The 19,312-nt window shown below is 47.1% G+C and overlaps 1 protein-coding gene across 1 annotated transcript in view; it reads right to left on the reverse strand.

Moving 5' to 3' along the window:
- Window positions 1-275: 275 nt before the first annotated feature.
- The window catches only part of LOC128114053 (sodium/glucose cotransporter 1-like), a 47,612-nt gene continuing 28,575 nt past the window's right edge, over window positions 276-19,312 (reverse strand). The window contains 6 exon segments of the mRNA XM_052743923.1: window positions 276-1,292; window positions 4,422-4,524; window positions 7,501-7,614; window positions 7,616-7,717; window positions 12,105-12,273; window positions 18,218-18,368. Coding sequence (XP_052599883.1) covers window positions 967-1,292; window positions 4,422-4,524; window positions 7,501-7,614; window positions 7,616-7,717; window positions 12,105-12,273; window positions 18,218-18,368 — 965 coding nt within the window. The 3' untranslated portion in view covers window positions 276-966.

Genomic DNA, 19,312 nt, shown 5'->3' on the forward strand with positions numbered 1-19,312 from the left:
TGGGGATCATAACTAGCATTCAGAACTGTCAACTGAAGAAATAAGGAATGAGGGACGGGGTGCGTGCGTATACCTTCAGAGTGTTATTTTCACAATTCTGAGTGGGCCTCCCCCCAGGTCATGTCAAGACACCTGAAAGTTTGGCTAAAGACACAGATTATTTATTATGGTCCAATAAGAAGGAAGAGGAAAGAGAGGTATAGGAAATTCCCATAGCGACATAGCCCAGAAGTGTCTGGACCTGTTGGTTAAAAATAATCTTACCCATAGGCCCCTCTTTTACTGTCAGACTTGGGGTGTGGCTAGGAAGAGCTCATAGGGAAGGAGTGTGCCCTCCCACTGCCCTCTAGGACTCAGCGCAGCAGAAGCCAATTGGTGGTAAACGGTATGAGACCAATTCTTTCAGAGCAGCCCTTGACCAGCTGAAGGAGGCAGCTGTTGCTCCCTGGCCTGCGGGGTCATCAGCATTGGCCCAACACCTGTGGTCGAGTGCCCACGGGCAAGGGTGGGGCTGGACTTACACCACTGGCGTCATTTCAGCAGGGCCATGCCTTCAAGATGAGTCAACTGTAAAGTGATACTGAGTGGGGAGAGGAAAGAGGTGCTGAGAGTTTGACACAAGCAAAGTGTGTGTGTGTGTGTGTATTAAAACCCAAAAATATCAGATAAAAAGTCAACATTAAGTTTAAAAGGAAATCCAGTGCTTAGACAGTACAGTCATTTGTTGAAAAGGACACGCCTCTGGGAGGAACAGATGTCCTCTCTGGCATAGTGCGTCAGCACAGGGACATCCGTCCTCTGTCTCTGGTCCATGCACGCACCGCAGCTGTTAGTGCCTGAGGCATACACCAGGAGAGCGTTTTCATTGGTGTGCTCTTTGGCCCCATACTGTTGGGTCTCTTTAAAGGAAACACTTTATCCCTTCATGATGAGGCCGTCTGGGGAAAGTCAGCAGCTCCTGAGTCGTCAAGCGTAGAAGACATGAGCAGCAATCAGCAGCACAAACAAAAGGGTCCCGATAACATTCACGACTCTCTTCCAGAAGCGGCTCTCTGACACGTCACTCCAGTCCTTCATCCTCTCTTTGTGCTCCTCTCCCTTTCTGGCTGCCATTCTCCTGGCCAGAGCCGCTAGGTCTGCTGACGAGTCACTGGACTCCATCTGCTCCCAGATGGCCTTTATCTTCTCCTCGGTGCTGTTCCCGGGGCCTATCTCGGAGCCTGACTGTGTGTCAAGGCCACAAAACAAGTCCCAGAGCTTCCAGAAGCAGGTAGAGCCCTCCCCAAACATACCTGGAAGAGAGGGGGCAGAAGGTCAGGGGACAAGCAGGCTTTAATTCAGAAGGTAGGACTTGGGAGGGAGGTCCGTCTCAGCAGAATGAAGTTCCGTGGGCCTCTTATATGAAAACCCATCGTCAGCCTATCCAGGGAAAGTTCTCAGAGGAAACAACTAAAACAGAGGGTGAGAAAGGGGCTGAGGAAGTGCTGAGGGGGCTGAAAGCTCAGTGTTTTGTGCCCAGATCCTCTTGATTAGGCAGCCCCAGTAAGTGTTACAGAAATGTAACTCCCCATGATACATATGATGGATGAAACATCAGATGTCACAGCACAACTTCTGCAGGTCTAGGGCAAGTGGTAGCCGCTCCTCTGTGTGCACCCCCCCCAATGGCCCCCCCATGAGGTCATTATGCTTTGGAGGACAGAGGAAACCCAGTGAGTCCTGAACACACATTGTTTTCTTCAGTAACGCCTAGGGCATGGCTTCTCCAGGAAGCTCTAGTCCTCTGCTTGGCCAGCAGAGCATCTGCAGATACCTGGGCCCTGGAGGAACATCCTACCGCTGTCCAGAAGGGGAGTTCAGTAACTTCAGAAGGCTGCCATTCCTTTCTCTAGGACTCCTAACTGGAGCTGTACATTATGACCCCAGCATCTGTCTGCACTGATGGTGCAGGCTGGCCCCTCAGAGCCTGTGCTGACCAGGATCAGTACCATGTTAAGCTGTATCCCACTACTATGGCCCCACCACTGCCTAGAATGTGACCTCCCAGCCACTTTCGGAGATAGGGCAGCTCCATTTCAGTCAGAGCTGGATCGCAGAAGTTGTGCTGTGACATCTGATGTTTCATCCATCGAACAGTCTCCGAGTCGCCCATGTCTCCTGCCTCCTGTCCCTGCAGCTGAGGCTGGAGAAGCCTCAGGGATGGTGGAACTATCAGCCAGAGGTAGAGTGGCCTCCATTACAAGGTGAAGGACACTTGTAGCCAGGGAGGACCAGTCAGTGACATGGTTATCTCATACGGTGGCAGAGAGTCCTGATCACCAGCCCTGCTGTGGCGTCTGCTCTTAAACGCCCACGGTGTTATTACTCCATCATACAGTGTCCAGGAGCACACAGGCTGCAGAGAGAGGCACTGGAGACGTGTGGAAAAGTCAACTAGTGATTCAACCACAGCTCAAGGTACCTAACAGGTGAGGCTGGATGGTGAGCATCCGCTATCTCAGGGGCTGAGAGTGTGAGAGTGCACATTTTGAGGCAGTGTGCATCCCGGCTCTCTCACTGACTGGTTTCCTGACTGCTAAGTGCTGTCTCTCTCTAGTTCTAAAATGGGGTTTATTCTAGTTTGCTTTCTCTGTTGCTATGATAAAATACTGACCAATAGAAACTTGGGGGAGGCTGGGCGGTGGTGGCGCACGCCTTTAATCCCAGCACTCGGGAGGCAGAGCCAGGGTGAGTTCGAGGACAGCCTGGTCTACAGAGCGAGCTCCAGGACAGGTACCAAAACTACATGGAGAAACCCTGTCTCAAAAAACCAAAAAAAAAAAAAGAAAGAAAGAAAGAAAGAAAGAAAGAAAGAAAGAAAGAAAGAAAGAAAGAAAGAAAGAAACTTGGGGGAGGAAAGGGTTTACTCCAGCTTATAGGTTACGGTCCCTTATTGAGGGGAATCAAGGAAGCAATTCAAGGCAGGAGCATCAATCAGGGACTGTAGAGGAATGCTGCCTACTTGTTTGCTTCCAGGCTCATATTCAGCTACCTTACCCAATCCAGGACCACCAGCCCAGGGGTGATGCTACCCAACAAAGACTTTGGCCTTCCCATATCAATCAATAATGCAAAAACTGCCCCCATAGACATGCACGTAGGCCAATCTGATCTAGGAAATTCCTCAGTTGAGGCGCTCTCTTCCCCGGTGGCTCTGGGTTGCATCAAGTGGACAGCTGGAGTTGATTACAACAGGGATGATAAGTACACCTGCCCCATATATGTGTATTTTGATGAAATCTGGCACTGAGGCCAGTTTCAGTCCCTTAAGAAAAGAAAAGCCTGAGTTTGAGGCCAGCCTGGTCTCCAAAGCGAGTTCCAGGACAGGCGCAAAGCTACATAGAGAAACCCTGTCTCGAAAAAAAACAAAAACAAAAACAACGAAAAAAAGAAAAGAAAAGCAAAGCCATCAGCAGGAGGGGGAGGATCTTGGAGCACAGGGCCCTGTGCCCAGGACAACTGACTGCCACCCCACAGAAGGGTAGGCCCTCCCTACCAGGGTGCACATCTTGCAAGGATTGGGAGGACACACCAGGCCTCTCAGGACTCTGAGGCTCCCAGCAGGAATGTGCAGAGGACCAGAGAACTCTGCCTCCTCCCAGCCAGACCTGCGTCTTCTTCCTTCACTCCCCAAAACTCATAGCCTGTAGCCAGTCTCTGCCCCAAACTCAAGACTAACCTCATCACATCGTCATCCCTATTTGTGGCAGGGGCTTCAAGAAGTTCAAATCATCACACTCACTCCCTGGATCCTGTGGACCTGTAGCCTTTTTCTCGTGCTATTTGCTGAAAGTCTCTCTCCCAGGCCTTAACACCCTCTCTCCCCACCAGGGACACACTCTCCCTTCTTCCTGGGACTGAAACTTAGTTCTCTCCCCACCCCAGGTCTGTATCCAGGTGGGGGAAGTGCCCCCTCCCTCCCTCCCTCCTCGTCCCTTCTCAGGAGCCTCTGATTTGGAATCCTGTACTATTGCCCTCCTTTTACACAGGCTTATTCCCCTCTCAGCACCACATGCCCATTTGCTCTGTTGGAGGTACGCCACGGTCCTGGGCTTCACCTACACCCATCAGCCCTTGCAGTGGAATGTTCTAGAACACCAGACATCCTTGGATTCCTTCCCCCTTGCTTATGCCTCCTCATCACCTGGCCTTCCCACCACTTTGGCCTAATCTCTTCTTTTCCCTATAGGACCCACCTGGCCTCATAGGCTCATGTGTGCTAACAACCCCAGGAAGCATTTTAGGGGGAAGAAAGCAAGCCTTCTGTCTGAAAGAATGTTCCCAAGGGTAAGAATGGTGGGGAAGGAGGTGCTAGGGGTAGCTGACCCAGCTTCAGGGTCCACACGGGACTGCTTCCCGAGGCTGTAAATGTTCTTCATTACCTTGCTGGGATGTGCAGCTGGGGAAGACCTTCCACTTCATCTCTTTGTTTAAAGACAACCTCCTCTGTCGGCTGTTACGTAAACTCCAGCAGAGACCATGGAGCTGGGTTGGGAGAGAGCAGGGTGGGAGGGTGTCACCATGGGACCTTTAGCCTGCAGCCATATATCACCACAGCCTACAGGGTAGGAGCCATGTCCCAGTAGGTTGTGGAGGGAGATGGCTTGTTGGATATGAACAGAAGGTGGAGTTTAGGGGAGAGGGGAGATAAAGGAATCGGGAAACCTGGGTTTATGCTTTGGCTCAGGTCACATGTGATTGAATGACCTTAGCATGATAGCACAACCTGTCAGCCTTCAACCTAAAGCCAAAGGTTGGAGACATTGAGTTCAGGGCTCTTCCTGTTTGGAGAGGCCAGGAACATGCATTTCTCACACCCCTTGCAGGATAAAAGCTACCCACCACTTCTGGTCTAACTCTTCTAACAGTGTGTATATGTTGGGGGAGCGCTGGCACCTTGCTGAGGGGGGCATCATAAAAGACCAGAGCTGCTATCATCCCAGATGCCCTCCATGGGACATGAGAGAGCAGTAACACAAGCTAGGCTAGGTGGAGTCCCCTGCCTGGCTGCAGGAACAGCTCACCTGCTCACACAGTTAGTAGAAGGTCTTCACAAGCCCAGGGGGCACTCCCTCCCCTTTCCTAACCATTTCTCTGAAGAATATTTTTGGTGGGCTAGAGGGGTAGCTCTGTTGTTAATGCCCAAAGCCCTGGGTTTGATCCCCAGCATCACACAAAAATTTGGCACGGTGACCTGATGACACCGAATATGCATATTTTACCTCCCCTCTCATGAATGAGGGTCTGGATGTGTGGAGGCTTGTGTTCAATACTGTGCAGTATCTTTGGGCTCCTGAGCTTGTGTGAGTTGAGGGATAGTGTCATCTCTCCAGGTTATATGATTAGAGGTACTGTGTTGGGAGGGTTCAGGCCAAAGCCGGCCCCATCCTCACTGACCCTCTCAGCTCCCTCCCCACTAGACGGCTCCTTTGTCTTTAACAAAGTTCAGTAAGCCTGTGAGGCAGATAGGAGAGACACTCAGAACATACTGACAAACTGGGGAATGGATGTGGGTTGGAAGGAAGAGGACAGAAAAGAATGCCAACAAGATGAAGGATGAAAAGCCTGGGCCATGGGAAACAGCCACCTGAGGCACTAGGAGCAGGGGTCTCCCATGCTGGGTCACTGATGGTCCAGGGATGTGAGTATCCTGACCTTCCCACATGGGCGGAGGAAGAGAGAAGTAAATAAAATGAAAGAGTGGTCGGACAGACTGGGGGTACCTGAGGCTTGCAGCCTTCCAAATAGGCTCGGCTTTGTTCTTGTTGTTCTTATGATTCTTTGTTGTTTTTGTTTTTAATGGGTTTTGCCTAAGCAGCCTAGGCTGCCTTGGAATTTGCTACCCACCCAGCTGACCTAAACTTGCGGCGGCGGGGGGGGGGGGGGGGGGGGGACGACTCTGCCTCTGTCATCTCTAACCCAGCTTCTGATAACAGAGTTCACCCTTTTGTCCAGACTAGGGAACGCTGTGAGCGAGGTCGTTGGTCTTGCATCCCCACCCCGATCTGTGATGCTCCCTCTTGATTGTCAGACAGATGCCCGGGACCCCCACTCCTGCCAACACCAGCTCCTTGTTGTGTTAGGGTGCCAAACAAAGTAGGTGACGAACTGGAGCCAGTTCAGGCTTTGGAGCCTCGAAAGGACACTTAATAGTGTCATTACCTTCGACAAGTTTTTGACTTCGCTGAGCCCAAGCTTTCTAATAAATATATAAAATGAATGACTGACACGTGCCTCCTGGGAAGTAGAAAATGGCTTGTGAAGGGAAGGGTTAAGAGGTGTTTCTGGGGCCTGTAATCCTGTCCCCTACCCTTCTGTGTGGACCGCCCTGGCATCTATATTGAGATGAGTGAACACAATGTTCCAAGAAAAACAAGCCTTTTGTAAGTCTAACTCTCAAACTAAGTGAGTTTGTAGCTGGTGGATCACTGAACAGCTTTTGCTTATTATTATTATTTTTGTGGTGCTAGGGGACTGTAAGCAACACGCAAACCCAGCCTCTCCTCAACTCCAGCCTCTCTCTCTCTCTCTCTCTCTCTCTCTCTCTCTCTCTCTCTCTCTCCTCTCTCCTCTCTCCTCTCTCTTATTTAACTTTATTTTATGTGCATTAGCATCATAGCCCCTGGAACTGGAGTTACAGACAGTTATGAGCTGCCATGTAGGTGCTGGGAATTGAACCTGGGTCCCCTGGAAAAGCAGCCAGTGCTCTTAACTGCTAAGCCATCTCTCCAGCCCCTTTTTTAGTTCTTTGAGACAGGGTTTCTCTGTGTAGTTTGGTGCCTGTCCTGGATCTCACTCTGTAGCCCATGCTGGCCTTGAACTCACAGAGATCCTCCTGGCTCTGCCTCCCAAGTGCTAGGATTAAAGGCTTATGCCACCACCAGCCCGGGGGCACATCTCATGTTTTTAAGGCAGGATCCTTTGTGCAGCACTTTGCCTATTTCTAATCCACTCCACCCACAGTCCTCCCGTTTCCAGGTATCTAGCTTAACTGTGATTTACCATTCCCTGGGACTCTTCCTGTCAGGGACCAAACATGAACCATGGAAAAGTACTAGCTAGGCCAGAGAACAAGCCACAGGCCCTAAACCAGATGCCCTCAAAAATAAAGAACATTCCATGGTCAGGTAGCATAGCAACAGAACAATGGGCCCTGACCAGTGACCTTATCACCTAGCACAACATCCTGCAGCCTCACGACCTGCACGTCCTCCTTCACCTGCACGTCCCCCCTCAACTGTACATCCTGCATGTCCTGCACCCCTTCCCTCCTTCCTGCCCCCTCCCCATGCTATATAAGCCTTGCTGAGGAGAATAAAATTTGCAGCTTGATCAGAACCCTGCCTTGCTGTCTTCCTTCGTGTCTCCCGTCCCTTTCATTCTCTCCCGCAGGTGGGTTGCCCCCGTTGAGACCCCGCTGGCCGGGGCATCTTCCCAGAGCATCCTAACAATAGCACTTACATGTTCATCCTGAATTGGTTTTGTGGCTAAGGAGATGGCCAGTATGATGAGAATAGTGATGAGGAAAAGGAGAAAGCCAAAATAGAGGTAATGAAGGCCACAGATGAATTTGGGGGCACTTGCGGCCTCCCTCACAGGTTGAGGGTCCATAGAAAAACTCAGCCAGCAGTCGAAAGACACCAATTGCAGTTCCCAAAGTCAGCCCCCAGAAGGCACCCTGTCAAAGAAGCCAGACAAGAGTTACATGGGCAGAAGAAGATAAGACAAAGTGGCATCCTCCTCCCCTTGCTGATCCTAGAGTTAAATTTGTTATAATGAGGGCACTGATACCTTACAGTAGAACATCTGGGCAAGGGAGGGAATGCCAGACCCTGGCACTATCTCTTACATCAAACAGGGGACTTAGGAAAAATCGAAACACCGTTTGTTTGTTTGTTTGTCTGTCTGTTTGTTTGAGACAGGGTTTCTCTGTGTAGCACTGGTTGTCCTGGAACTCTCATTGTAGACCAGGTTGACCTCAAACTCACAGAGACCCACCTGCCTCTACCTCCCGAGTACTGGGATTAAAGATGTGCGCCACCACCGCCCTACTGGAAACACTTTTAACTGAGACCATGAATAGACATCGCAAACTGTGTCCTAAAAAGAGCTTCATCTTCCTTGTTTCCCTAAGTGGGAGCCCAACTCCAAGATGCTCAAGTCAAACCCAGGAGCCACCTCCAGCTCTTCCCTTCCATGTTGTTCTACCATTATCCAATAGTAACCCTGAATAAGACAGACACATACACATAATTAAAAGTAATAAAAATAAATATTTTAAAAAGAAGATTGGACAGATGGCTTAGCGGGTAAGAGCACTGGCTGCCTTTCTGGAGGTCCTGAATTCAATTCCCAGTAATCACATGATGGCTCACAGCCATCTAAAAATGGCATCTGATACTCTCTTCTGGCATGCAGGTATATATACACAAAATACATAAATAAATAATCTTAAATATTTTAAAAGAATGATAAAAGATCAAGGAGGTTGCAGGGTGGACTGTGAGTGTGGGACAAACAAGGACACAGCTCAGCAGGAGAAGACCTCTGCTAAGGAAGTGACCTGGACTCAAAGCCAGAAACACCAATATGTGGGGGGGAATTCTAAGCAGAAAAAAGGGCAAGTGTAAGAACTCAAGCCAGAAGCGAAGTGGGTAGCTTGTGGAGGCAGAAGCAGGCCAAGAAGGAAGGAGTGGAGTGACTAAGTGGGGAGCAATGGAGCTAGGTGAGGTCAGCCCTGATGCAAGGGTGAGGCTTGATCCTGATGGCAGGAGCTGAGGGACCAAATGGAGGGTAGTGGAGCTAGGTGAGGTCAGCCATGATGCAGGGGTGAGGCTTGATCATGATGGCAGGAGCTGAGGGACCAAATGGAGGGTAGTGGAGCTAGGTGAGGTCAGCCATGACCCAAAGCAAGTTGGGGAGGAAAGGGTTTGTTTGGCTTACACTTCCACATCATAGTCCATCATTAAAGGAAGGCAGGACAGGAACTCACACAGGGCAGGAACTTGGAGGCAGAGCTGATCCAGAAGCCATGGAGGGGTACTGCTTACTGGTTTGCTCTTCATGACTTGTTCAGCCTGCTTTCTTTTTTTTTTTTTTTGGTTTGGTTTTTCGAGACAGGGTTTCTCTGTGTAGCTTTGCGCCTTTCCTGGATCTCGCGCTGTAGACCAGGCTGGCCTCGAACTCACAGAGATCCGCCTGCCTCAGGCCTCCCGAGTGCTGGGATTAAAGGCGTGTGCCACCACCGCCCGGCTCAGCCTGCTTTCTTATACAGTCCAGGACCACCAGCCCAGGTATAGCCCCATCCACAATGATCTGGGCCCTCCTCCATCAATCACTAATTAAGAAAATGCCCTACAGGACCTGCCTACAGCCCAGTCTTATGGAGGCATTTCTTCAATTGAGGCTCCCTCTCTCTCTGATGACTCTAGGCCCTGTCAAGTTGACATAAAATTAGTAAATGTGTAGTGATATGTAAAGTAAAGTCTTTATGTCTGGCTTTAAGGGAAGTGTATAGTAAGGCCTTTGTGTCTGGCTTTGAGAGAAATGTTTCAGCAACCTTTGCTATGTTTGGGTTAATCAGTAGAGGCTGAGAAATTGTTTTGGACTGTTTGAACCTTGAAGAAATGTTGTTTTTCTGGAGAATCTGCACTTGGTGCTATGTGAGATCTTGCAAACCTAGAGTCCTTACTTTTGATTATGGCCATAATCAGAAGGGACTGAGATTTGTGTGGGTTGTCTGCTCTCACAGACAGCAAGAGAAAGGTAAGTTTGGTAGTTGGAACCTTTCCCAGCCCCTATTAACCTTGTATATGTTTGAATAAAGTACCTGGAGTACCTGGAGTGAGCTAGTTGGGTGTCAGTCTTTTCTAAGAAGGCTGAACCTCTCTGCTCCTTCGGAAAGCGAAGGCTAGCATCTTGGGGATTTTCTCTCTCTACCGCAGGGACCAACATCGAACAATACAAATGCTCTTAACAAGTGAAGCTATCTCTCTCACCCCACCCTACCCCACTCCACCTCACATTCTTTTAAATACTCTGTGTTATCATCACAAAGATTTATCTGCTCCTCTGGTGTCATCTGTCTCCCCCAGTTAGACTGTCCACTTTATAAGAGTAAGGACTAGATCTTGGCTCGAGAGTTGTATCTAGAGTCTGTTTCAAGCTGGGGTGGATGTAAGGCAGGGCCTGGAAAAATGCTTTAGGTTAATAGAGGTATTGGAAGTATATGCAGTATACCTGCAACCTTGAGCCAGAATCTCTTGAGCAGGAGAGCTTTGGGGATGTCCCAATACCCCCAGGTCATTGTCATCAGAAAGAGGCAAACTTCCGTGACTGTCTCCCTTCCCTGCCCATCCTTTTCCAAGGAGAGCAAAGTGAAGCAACTCTGGGGACCAAGTTACTCCTCTGACATTGATGCTACTAAATTAAGTCTTTGTGAGCTAGGTGCACTGGTAGCACTGGCAAGTAGTCTAAGGGACTGAGAACCTGAGATGAGCCTTGGAGAAAGTCTCAGCCAGATGGAGCAGCCAAAATATATTCCTGGCAAAGCAGTCCATGAAGCGGGTAGAAGATACTTCAGCAATCACCATTTGGAGCAGCCTGGGACCTGTGGGCTGTGCATGCAATGGGCAGGGTCTGACAAGTGCATAGGGCCAGATCACAAACGGCCTTGGGTATGTGCATGGGAATTTGTGCAAGGCCACGCTACTCATTTCTGTCCAGGGTAACAAGAAAGTTTAAGACGTGATTCAAAAAATTTTAAAGACAATAAAAAACTGTCAGGTCCAATTCCCCACACCCCCAAAGGTAGTCTAAATATCCAGAAATGAACTCAACCTAGACTGTAGGAGGCGGTTAGATAAAAGACAGCATTCCTCGGTGTGAAGTCTCAAACCCAGGACAAATGGCCGAGGTGCCTATTTAACATATCAAATCAGACCCGGCAGTCAGGTTCTCCCAGCATCCCTCCGTCCCCACCTGTTACAGGGTATGACTAGCATACCCTGCTCCCTATCCTGAACTCTCCAGTCCAGGGGCTGGGCTGCCCTTCCCTATATAATCCAGCCATGTTGGTTACCCCTCTTCTTTGGTCCTGCTGGCTGCTGCACCTGGTTCTCCTCGCTCCCTTCCCTTTCTCCCTCTCCTCACATGGCCCAGCCCAATCTGGTCATGCCCACTCTGGTCTCTCCCAGCTGCCTGTGCTCCCCCTTTTATCTACAATAAACTTTCTCCTCTACCATATCTAAGAACAGTCATGTCCTTTACTTTGTATTTCCTTTTTTTTTTTTTTTTCATTTACTCAGGAACTTGTAAAGCTGATTCCCCTCTCCCAAAAGGATGCTTTTTTCAAAAGGAGTCATTTCCCTTATGGCTGGCTACTTGTAGTGCCTGTTACATGTCAAAACTCATGCTGATCTCGACTCCCTCGGTATCACAAGTGCCTGTTACACTTTCAGAGTCCAGGCTAGCATGTTAGCCCTTCTCACCTCCATCCTTACCCTGAACTCCCCCCAGTTCATGGGCTTCCTTCCCCTAGCTACTCATTCTCTTTATAACCCCGCTATTCTTACAATGTTTCCTGTCTCTCTCTCTCTTCTCTTCTCTTCTCCTCTCCTTCTCTTCTCTTCTCCTCGCCTCTCCTCTCCTCTCCTCCCTCCCCTCCCCTCCCCTCCCCTCCCCTCCCCTCTCCTCCCCTCCCCTCCCCTCCCCTCTCCTCCCCTCCCCTCCCCTCCCCTCCCCTCCCCCTCCCCTCCTCTCCTCTCCTCTCTTCTCCTCCCCTCCCCTCCCCTCCTCTCCCCTCCCCTTCTCCTCCTCCTCCTCCTTCTTCTTTCTTTCTCTCTCTCTCTCTCTCTCTCTCCTCTCTCTCTCTCTCTCTCTCTCTCCCCTCTCTCTCTCTCTCTCTCTGTCTGTTCTCTCTCATATCTATATTAAAAGCCTTCCCTTTAACCAAGTGATGTCCTCAAGTGAACCCCTGATACCCAAGAGACCTCCCTAAGGCAGTCCTTCTAGAGACATCCACAGTGTGAAGACAGCCCCTCACACCCTTCCACGTGAGTACTCACCTGCTCGCTGACTCTCTTGCAAAATACAGCCAGCAGAAAGAGGGCAGTCACACTCGGCGTCAGGCAGCTCTTAAAAACCAGCATGGACTCAAACAGTGCCTCACTGGATGCCATTTCCATAGTGGGGATCCAGACAATGGTAACAGCAAGTAAGATTATAACAAAAAACCTGTGAATGAAACCAACACTCAGTGATAATTTGAAGATTTTTCTCCTGCAAAAATACCTACAAATCCTAACCAGTAGCTTTCCCTTAGTTGCTTATGTTTATTATTATTACTACTATTGTTGTAATTACGGTCTATTTTAGGGAAAGTTTCATGACCTGCTGAGAATTTATATTCGTCAGTGTTTGGAAGAAATGTACTATAAATGTCTAGTAGACCTATTTGATCTATGATGTCATTTAAATCAGATGTTTCTCAGTTTATTTTTTGTTAGAATGAACTGTCTGTGGAGAGACTGGACTATTGAAGTCACCCACACTTTTTTTTTTTTTTAATTTTTCCGGAGCTGAGGACTGAACCCAGGGCCTTGTGCTTGCAAGTCAAGCGCTCTACCACTGAGCTAAATCCCTAACCCCAGGTTTTGTTTTTTGTTTTTTGTTTTTTCTGAGACAGAGTTTCTCTGTGTAGCTTTGGAGCCTGTCCTGGAACTCGCTCTGTAGCCCAGGCTGGCCTCGAACTCACAGAGATCCGCCTGCCTCTGCCTCCCGAGTGCTGGGATTAAAGGCATATGTTGATGTAACCAACCGTCTTATTAAATAAGAAACACAGAACCAATGCAAAGAAGAAAGCCAAGAGATCAGAGCTAAGAGCCTTACCCACCTGCTGCAGCTAGCCTCTTCAGCCAAGAGACCTCCGAAAGAGAGCTACTTCCTGTCTGTCTGTCTTTATATAGACTTTCTGTTCTGCCTTCTCATTGGTTGTAAAACCAACCACATGACTGCCTCGTCACTGTCTGTTGGCTGTATCCTTGAACACACAGAGATCTACCTAGCTCTGCCTACCAAGTGCTAGGATTAAAGGCATGCACCACCACCGCCGCCGGACTTTTGCTATGGCTCTAATAGCTCTGACCCCTGGGCAACTTTATTTATTAAGATACAATTAAAATCACATTTCAGTACAAATAAAATACCACCATAGGCATGCACCACCACCACCCGGCGTCACCCACACTTTTAAGTTGGGACTAGTCTGTTACTTTACATCTAGTGGTGTTTGTTTTATGAAGTTGAGCTCAGAAGCATTCATCTCTTGATGAAATGACCCTCTTCATCCCTTTGGATTAATTTTGGTTTCAAGTCTATTTTGTTTGAATAGTAAGACCTTCTTATTTTCTAGTTCCAATTGCTCAGAATGCCTTTTCCCAGCCTTTCACATAACCTGGTATCCATTTTGGTGGTAAAAATACATTTTTGAGGCAATAGAAAGATGGGTCCTGTTGAGATTTTTAACTCAATCTGTTGAAGGCACTAGGTCCTTTTTCCCACAGATAAACACTAGGGAACCCAGGAATATTAAGCACACAGGGTTGCCTCTTCAAAGGAAGAGATGTGTAGCCTGTCTTCTGCCCAGAAGGCTGGGAATGGGTGTGGTTAATAGCCTGGTGACCTCTGTGCTGTCTGTAGGGCCAGGCCACACTTGGCTCCCCCAGACTCTTGTGCTTATCTCAGACATCCTCCCTTGACTCTTCTTGAACATCATTTCTCGGTCAATAGAACACATCTATATGGGAGATATTACATGTACTCTACAAATGGGAGTGGAGGTGGTTAACAGCCTGGTGACTTTTGCACTATCTGTATTACCAAGACCACACCAGATCCTCCCCCAGACCCTTAAGATGCCATAGGTAGTCAATCTATAGAACACATTGTGCTGGCTGGTTTTGTGTCTCAACTTGACACAAACTAGAGCTGTCAGAGAGGAAGGAGCCTCAGCTGAGGAAATTCCTCCTTGAGATCCAGTTGTAAGGCATTTCTCATTAGTGATCAATGCGGGGCGGGGGGGGGGGGGGGGGGGGGGGGGGGGGGCAGTCCATGGTGGGTGGTGCCTTCCTTGGGCTGGTGGTCCTGGGTTCTATAAGAAAGTATACTGATCAAGCCAGGAAGCAGCACCCCTCCATGTCCTCTGCATCAGCTTCTGCCTCTAGTATCCTACCCTATTTGAGTTCCTGTCCTGACTTCCTTCAGTGATGAACTGTGATAGGGAAGTGTAAGCCAGATAAACCCTTTCCTTCCCAACTTGTTTTTTGGTCATGGTGTTTCATCATAGCAATAGAAACCCTAAGACACCCATCTTTATGGAAGAGGTCACATGTACTTTGCAAAAAGTTTTGATGCAGTCATGCCATGAGCTTTATTGTGGATACATAATTGAGTTGTCACCAGGAAATTTTTTTTCTCAAAATTGTGCTGTACTTAAATACGTCTAAAACATACTGCCTAGTGTTAGACTGAAGAAGTTGGAACCAACACTGGCTACTGAGTCATGTTGAACAGACTTCCTTCTTGCCTCCCACAGACTGACACTCTGCTGGCTGTGATGTTTGCGCGCGCGCCGCGCGCGCGCACGCGCGCACACACACACACACACACACACACACACACACACACACCAATCTACCAGTCTGTGTCGCTCTATTACAGAATCAATACCATTAATGTTTAGAGTTATTGTTGAAATGTTAAGTACTGATTCCTGTCCCTTTACTGAGCCACAGTGTATCATATTTTCTTATTTCTCATGTGCTTACCTGATGTTCTAATATGCTTTCTTCTTCCTTATAGCCTCGTAGATGTGTTTTTCTTTCTCTTCAGTCCAAAAGATTCCTTCAAATATCTCCTATAGAGCTGGATCATAAACTCCTGTAACCCGTTTTTATCATGGGGAGGTTTTTCTTTCTCCTTCAATTATAACAGGTAGTTTTGTTGGATATAGTGGTCTAGGTTGGTAGTTTTGTCTTTCAGAACTTGAAATACCTCATTCCAAGCCCTCGTTGTTTTTAAAGATTCTGTTGATAAGTGTGCTATTGTTCTGAAGTGTCTGCCTTTGTATGTGACTTGGTGTTTCTGTCTTACAACTTTCAATATACTGTCTTTGTCCTATATTTTGTGTTTTAACTATAAAACAACATGGAGAGGATTGACTTCCTGATTTCATTCAGCTATTTGTGTTCTCCTGAAATTCATTCAAGAATTTGTGTCCTCTTTGAGTTCTTTGAACATAATTATAATCATTCTTTCGAATTCTTTGTTTGGAATTTCATCTAATTCGTGCTCACCAGAGGCTTAGTGATTTTTTTGGAGGAATCATATTGCCTTGCTTTTTCACGCTTCTTATGTTTTTATGTTAATCCTTGTGCATATGGAACCAAGTCACAAAGTTAAATCACATGCATTCTTTCAATATAAATGTTTACAGTATTTAAGAAGGACTAGATCATTGTACAATTGAGGTGTCACTTTCCTTTGGACCACCATCATTGGGGGCACCAAACTAAGGTCTCAGTATTCCACTGAGAATACAATACTGCTTGCTGGTGCCAGTCTCACATCTCTTGGCATTCCTCCTTGAGCTCTCAGAAATGCCTGTCACACAGAGATGCTGGTCCCATAAGTAAACTCACGAGTTAGGTCATAGATGGGTCACAACTCTGAGCAGGTGTACTACTTGGAACCTGAGTATATCTTCCCCCACAAACTCTGTTTTGATCAAGTTTTCACCTCTCTGAATAAACTGCTTCATGGTTTGGATTCAACATTTCTTCCCCACAGTCGAAAGGAATCCTGCTGGCCAAGTTGCAACACTTAGTATTATGAAACTTGTTCTTCTTTTCCTGAGGATGTGGCTTACAAAGAGTCTAGGGCTTCCAATCCACCAACCCAATAGGAGTCTTTTTAAAATAACATCTCACTGTTGCTCCAGGTAAGTGCTGAGAGGTTTTTAATTACCAAACCATCTGTCTTATATTGAAAAGGAAATCACTTCAAGGAACATGCAAATGGTTTAAATAAATGTTATAATCATAAAATCCTAGCTATTTAACTCAAATATTTAGTCTAGGTGCAATTCATAAAATAACTTTTATAAATTTGGTTTGATATGTGCCACCCCATTAATTTTTTAACTTAGCCCACCTGCTGTTTTCTCCTCATCCTTTTTGGGGTTTAATTTGAACTACTCACATATTTTATTAGTCTCTATTTTCCTTCTATTAACTTGCTAAACATTCTTGAACTACTCTCTTATTTCTTAGTTTAGGACTAAATGCATTATTGATATACTCTGGCCCAAGTTTTACTTTTATCATAGCTCTAATATCTCTGTCTAGAACCTTAGGACACTTAAATCTCATTTAGCCCCTTCTCATGTTCTCACATAAAACTGGAATCTTGGGCTGGGAAGAGGGTTCCATGAGTAAAGCACTTGCCACAGGAGTGTGAAGGCTCGTGTCGAGATTCTCAGAACCCACAAAAAAAGGTCATGGGCAAAGCAACCCATCTGTAATCCCAGTGTGTGGGGGAGGGGAATGGGGAATTCCTGGATCAAACCGACTAACCAGACTAGCCAGAAGGGTGAGCTCTGTGTTCCTTCCGTGTGTGCTGTGTGCAAGCTCCTGCATCAATAGCCACAGTAAGAGAGACTAAAAACTAACAGTATCAGCCTCACATGCTTGTGAGCAAACACACACATGCAAAAACACCTGATTTTTGACAAAGAAGCCAGAAATACACAGTGTAGGAAAGCCAGCATCTCCAACAAATGTTTCTCCTCAGACTAGATGCTACATGCAGAAGAATACAAATAGATCCATACTTATCACCCTGCACAAAACTCAACTCCAAATGCATCGAGGACCTAAATGTGAGACCAGATACCCTGAATCTGATAGAACTGAAGGTGAGAAATGGGCTTTAACTCACCAAGACCCACAGCTGGACAATAGAGAGAGAGTGGGAGATTTGGGAGCACTCAGTCCTGAATGGCATGCCTTCATCAATCCCTCCCCTCAGGGTTCAGGGATCTATGTGGAAGAGGAGGAAGAGAGACTGTGGCCATATGCACAAGGTCTACACAAGCTCAATCCAGATGGAGTTCCAGCACTGAGAGGGGAAAGTAGATGTTGGTTTCCATGCCTAACCAAGAAGCTCTCTGCATTTGACACCTGTTTACAAAGGAAAACTAGTTTTCTCCAATTGAGTCTCACTGGGTATATTAACTATATTTAGAGTCAGCCCTCAACCCAGCAGCAGATGGCCAGCACAACAGGAACTCAGTGGTATTTTTTAGACTTTTTGTCTCATTTTGCTTGTTTGGGCACTTTTTGTCTTATATTTCTTTTGCTGGTATATTTTTGTTTCCTTTTTGTGTTTCTGTGGGGTTTTTTGTTTGTTTTTTTTGTGTGTTTATGTTTCTTGTTTTTTGGTTGGGTTGGGTTGGGTTTTTTTTTTTTTTTTTTGGTTTTTCGAGACAGGGTTTCTCTGTGTAGCTTTGCGCCTTTTCCTGGAACTCACTTGGTAGCCCAGGCTGGCCTCGAACTCACAGAGATTCGCCTGGCTCTGCCTCCCGAGTGCTGGGATTAAAGGCGTGCGCCACCACCGCCTGGCTGGGTTGGGTTTTTTTATTGGCTTGTTTTTTCAAAAAGAGAAAGAAAGGCCACAGAGTTGGGTGGGTAGGGAGATGGAGAGGACCTGGAAGGAGTTGGAGGAGGATAAAAGTGTGATCAGAATATATATATATTGAATGGAAAACTTTTTTTCAATTAAAAAGAAAGAAAAGTGAGTTTCCTTTAACAGTTCTCATGAGGATCAAGTGAGATAATGGGTCAGCTTATATAAATATCCCTTGATGGAATATTTAGGAGAGGTACATCAAACTATGCTCATTTTTATTATCATTATGAGTATTGCTTTCTTTTCTTTTTACCATGTGGAAACAGTATTCTGTGTGATAAAGCATTACATTATCATTGCAAAACTTCATAAAAAATAACCCTCCAGCCACGAAGACAAAAACAAAAAAAAGAGATAATTCTATGTCAAGTATTACAGCCTATTTTTGAGGCACTCATTGACATTACTGACTAATGTGACCAGAATACTTCACCTTCCAGCTACCATGATCTCCTTTTCAGTGGCTGTGGGCCGAATCCTGGTGTAAATGTTCAGGGTGAACAGGGCACTGGAACTGTTGAGAATGGAAGACAGGGAGGACATGATGGAGGCGCAGACTGTGGACATCATAAAGCCTTTCAGGCCTGGAAGAAAGAGAAAACACTTCCTGGACTGCCAGTTCTCTGACCGGGCCAGAGAGGGCCTTGACCTCCTAAGGAACACTTCCAAACCAACTCTAAAACATGCAGCTTTTACCCGGGGTGGAATTCCCTCTAAGACATTGTGCTACATCTATCCTTGGTTCCTGCTGAGTTACAGAATAGTGGGAGCCATTCTTTCTTGGAGGGTTGGTCTGTGTCAGGCTTTATCATCTTTACTACAGCCCTGTGTGATGGACGCTATTGCTTGTGCCCCAGCTTGGAGAAGTCCTTGCTATATAAGATATTGGACTCAGCCGGGCGGTGGTGGCGCACGCCTTTAATCCCAGCACTCGGGAGGCAGAGCCAGGCGGATCTCTGTGAGTTCGAGGCCAGTCTGGTCTACAGCGAGATCCAGGACAGGCACCAAAACTACACAGAGAAACCCTGTCTCGAAAAACCAAAAAAAAAAAAAAAAAAAAAGATATTGGACTCTTCATCAGTGAAGTGGGCATATGGTACCTACCATGAGGCTGTTAAGGGACAGACAGAGTAAGCAGGTGAGTTCACACAATGCCCAAAGAGAGAGAGCCTTCACCCAACACTATAGAAATGTAACAACTTGGTACCACTACCTGGGAGGCTGCCTGGTGAGGGGGATATGTCGTGTGATATTTTGTTTGTGTTCTGACAAATAGAGCTTTCCTGGAGATCAGAGGGTGGAGCTAGCCACTAGTTAACCATAGAGGTCAAGCAGTGGTGGCACACACCTTTAATTCCAACACTAGGAAAGTGGAGACAGGAATCTTGGCCCCATTCGGTCAGAGGAGTCATAGAGGTAAGACGTGACTGTGGCTGCTCCTTTGCTTCTCTGATCTTTCAGCTTTCATCTGACTCCAGGTTTTTATTGAATAAGACTAGTTAGAATTGTGCTTCATATGGCACCCAAA

The sequence above is a fragment of the Peromyscus californicus genome, unplaced genomic scaffold (assembly GCF_007827085.1).
Source record: "Peromyscus californicus insignis strain IS unplaced genomic scaffold, ASM782708v3 Scaffold_19__1_contigs__length_69161282, whole genome shotgun sequence".
Taxonomy (NCBI): Eukaryota; Metazoa; Chordata; class Mammalia; order Rodentia; family Cricetidae; genus Peromyscus; species Peromyscus californicus.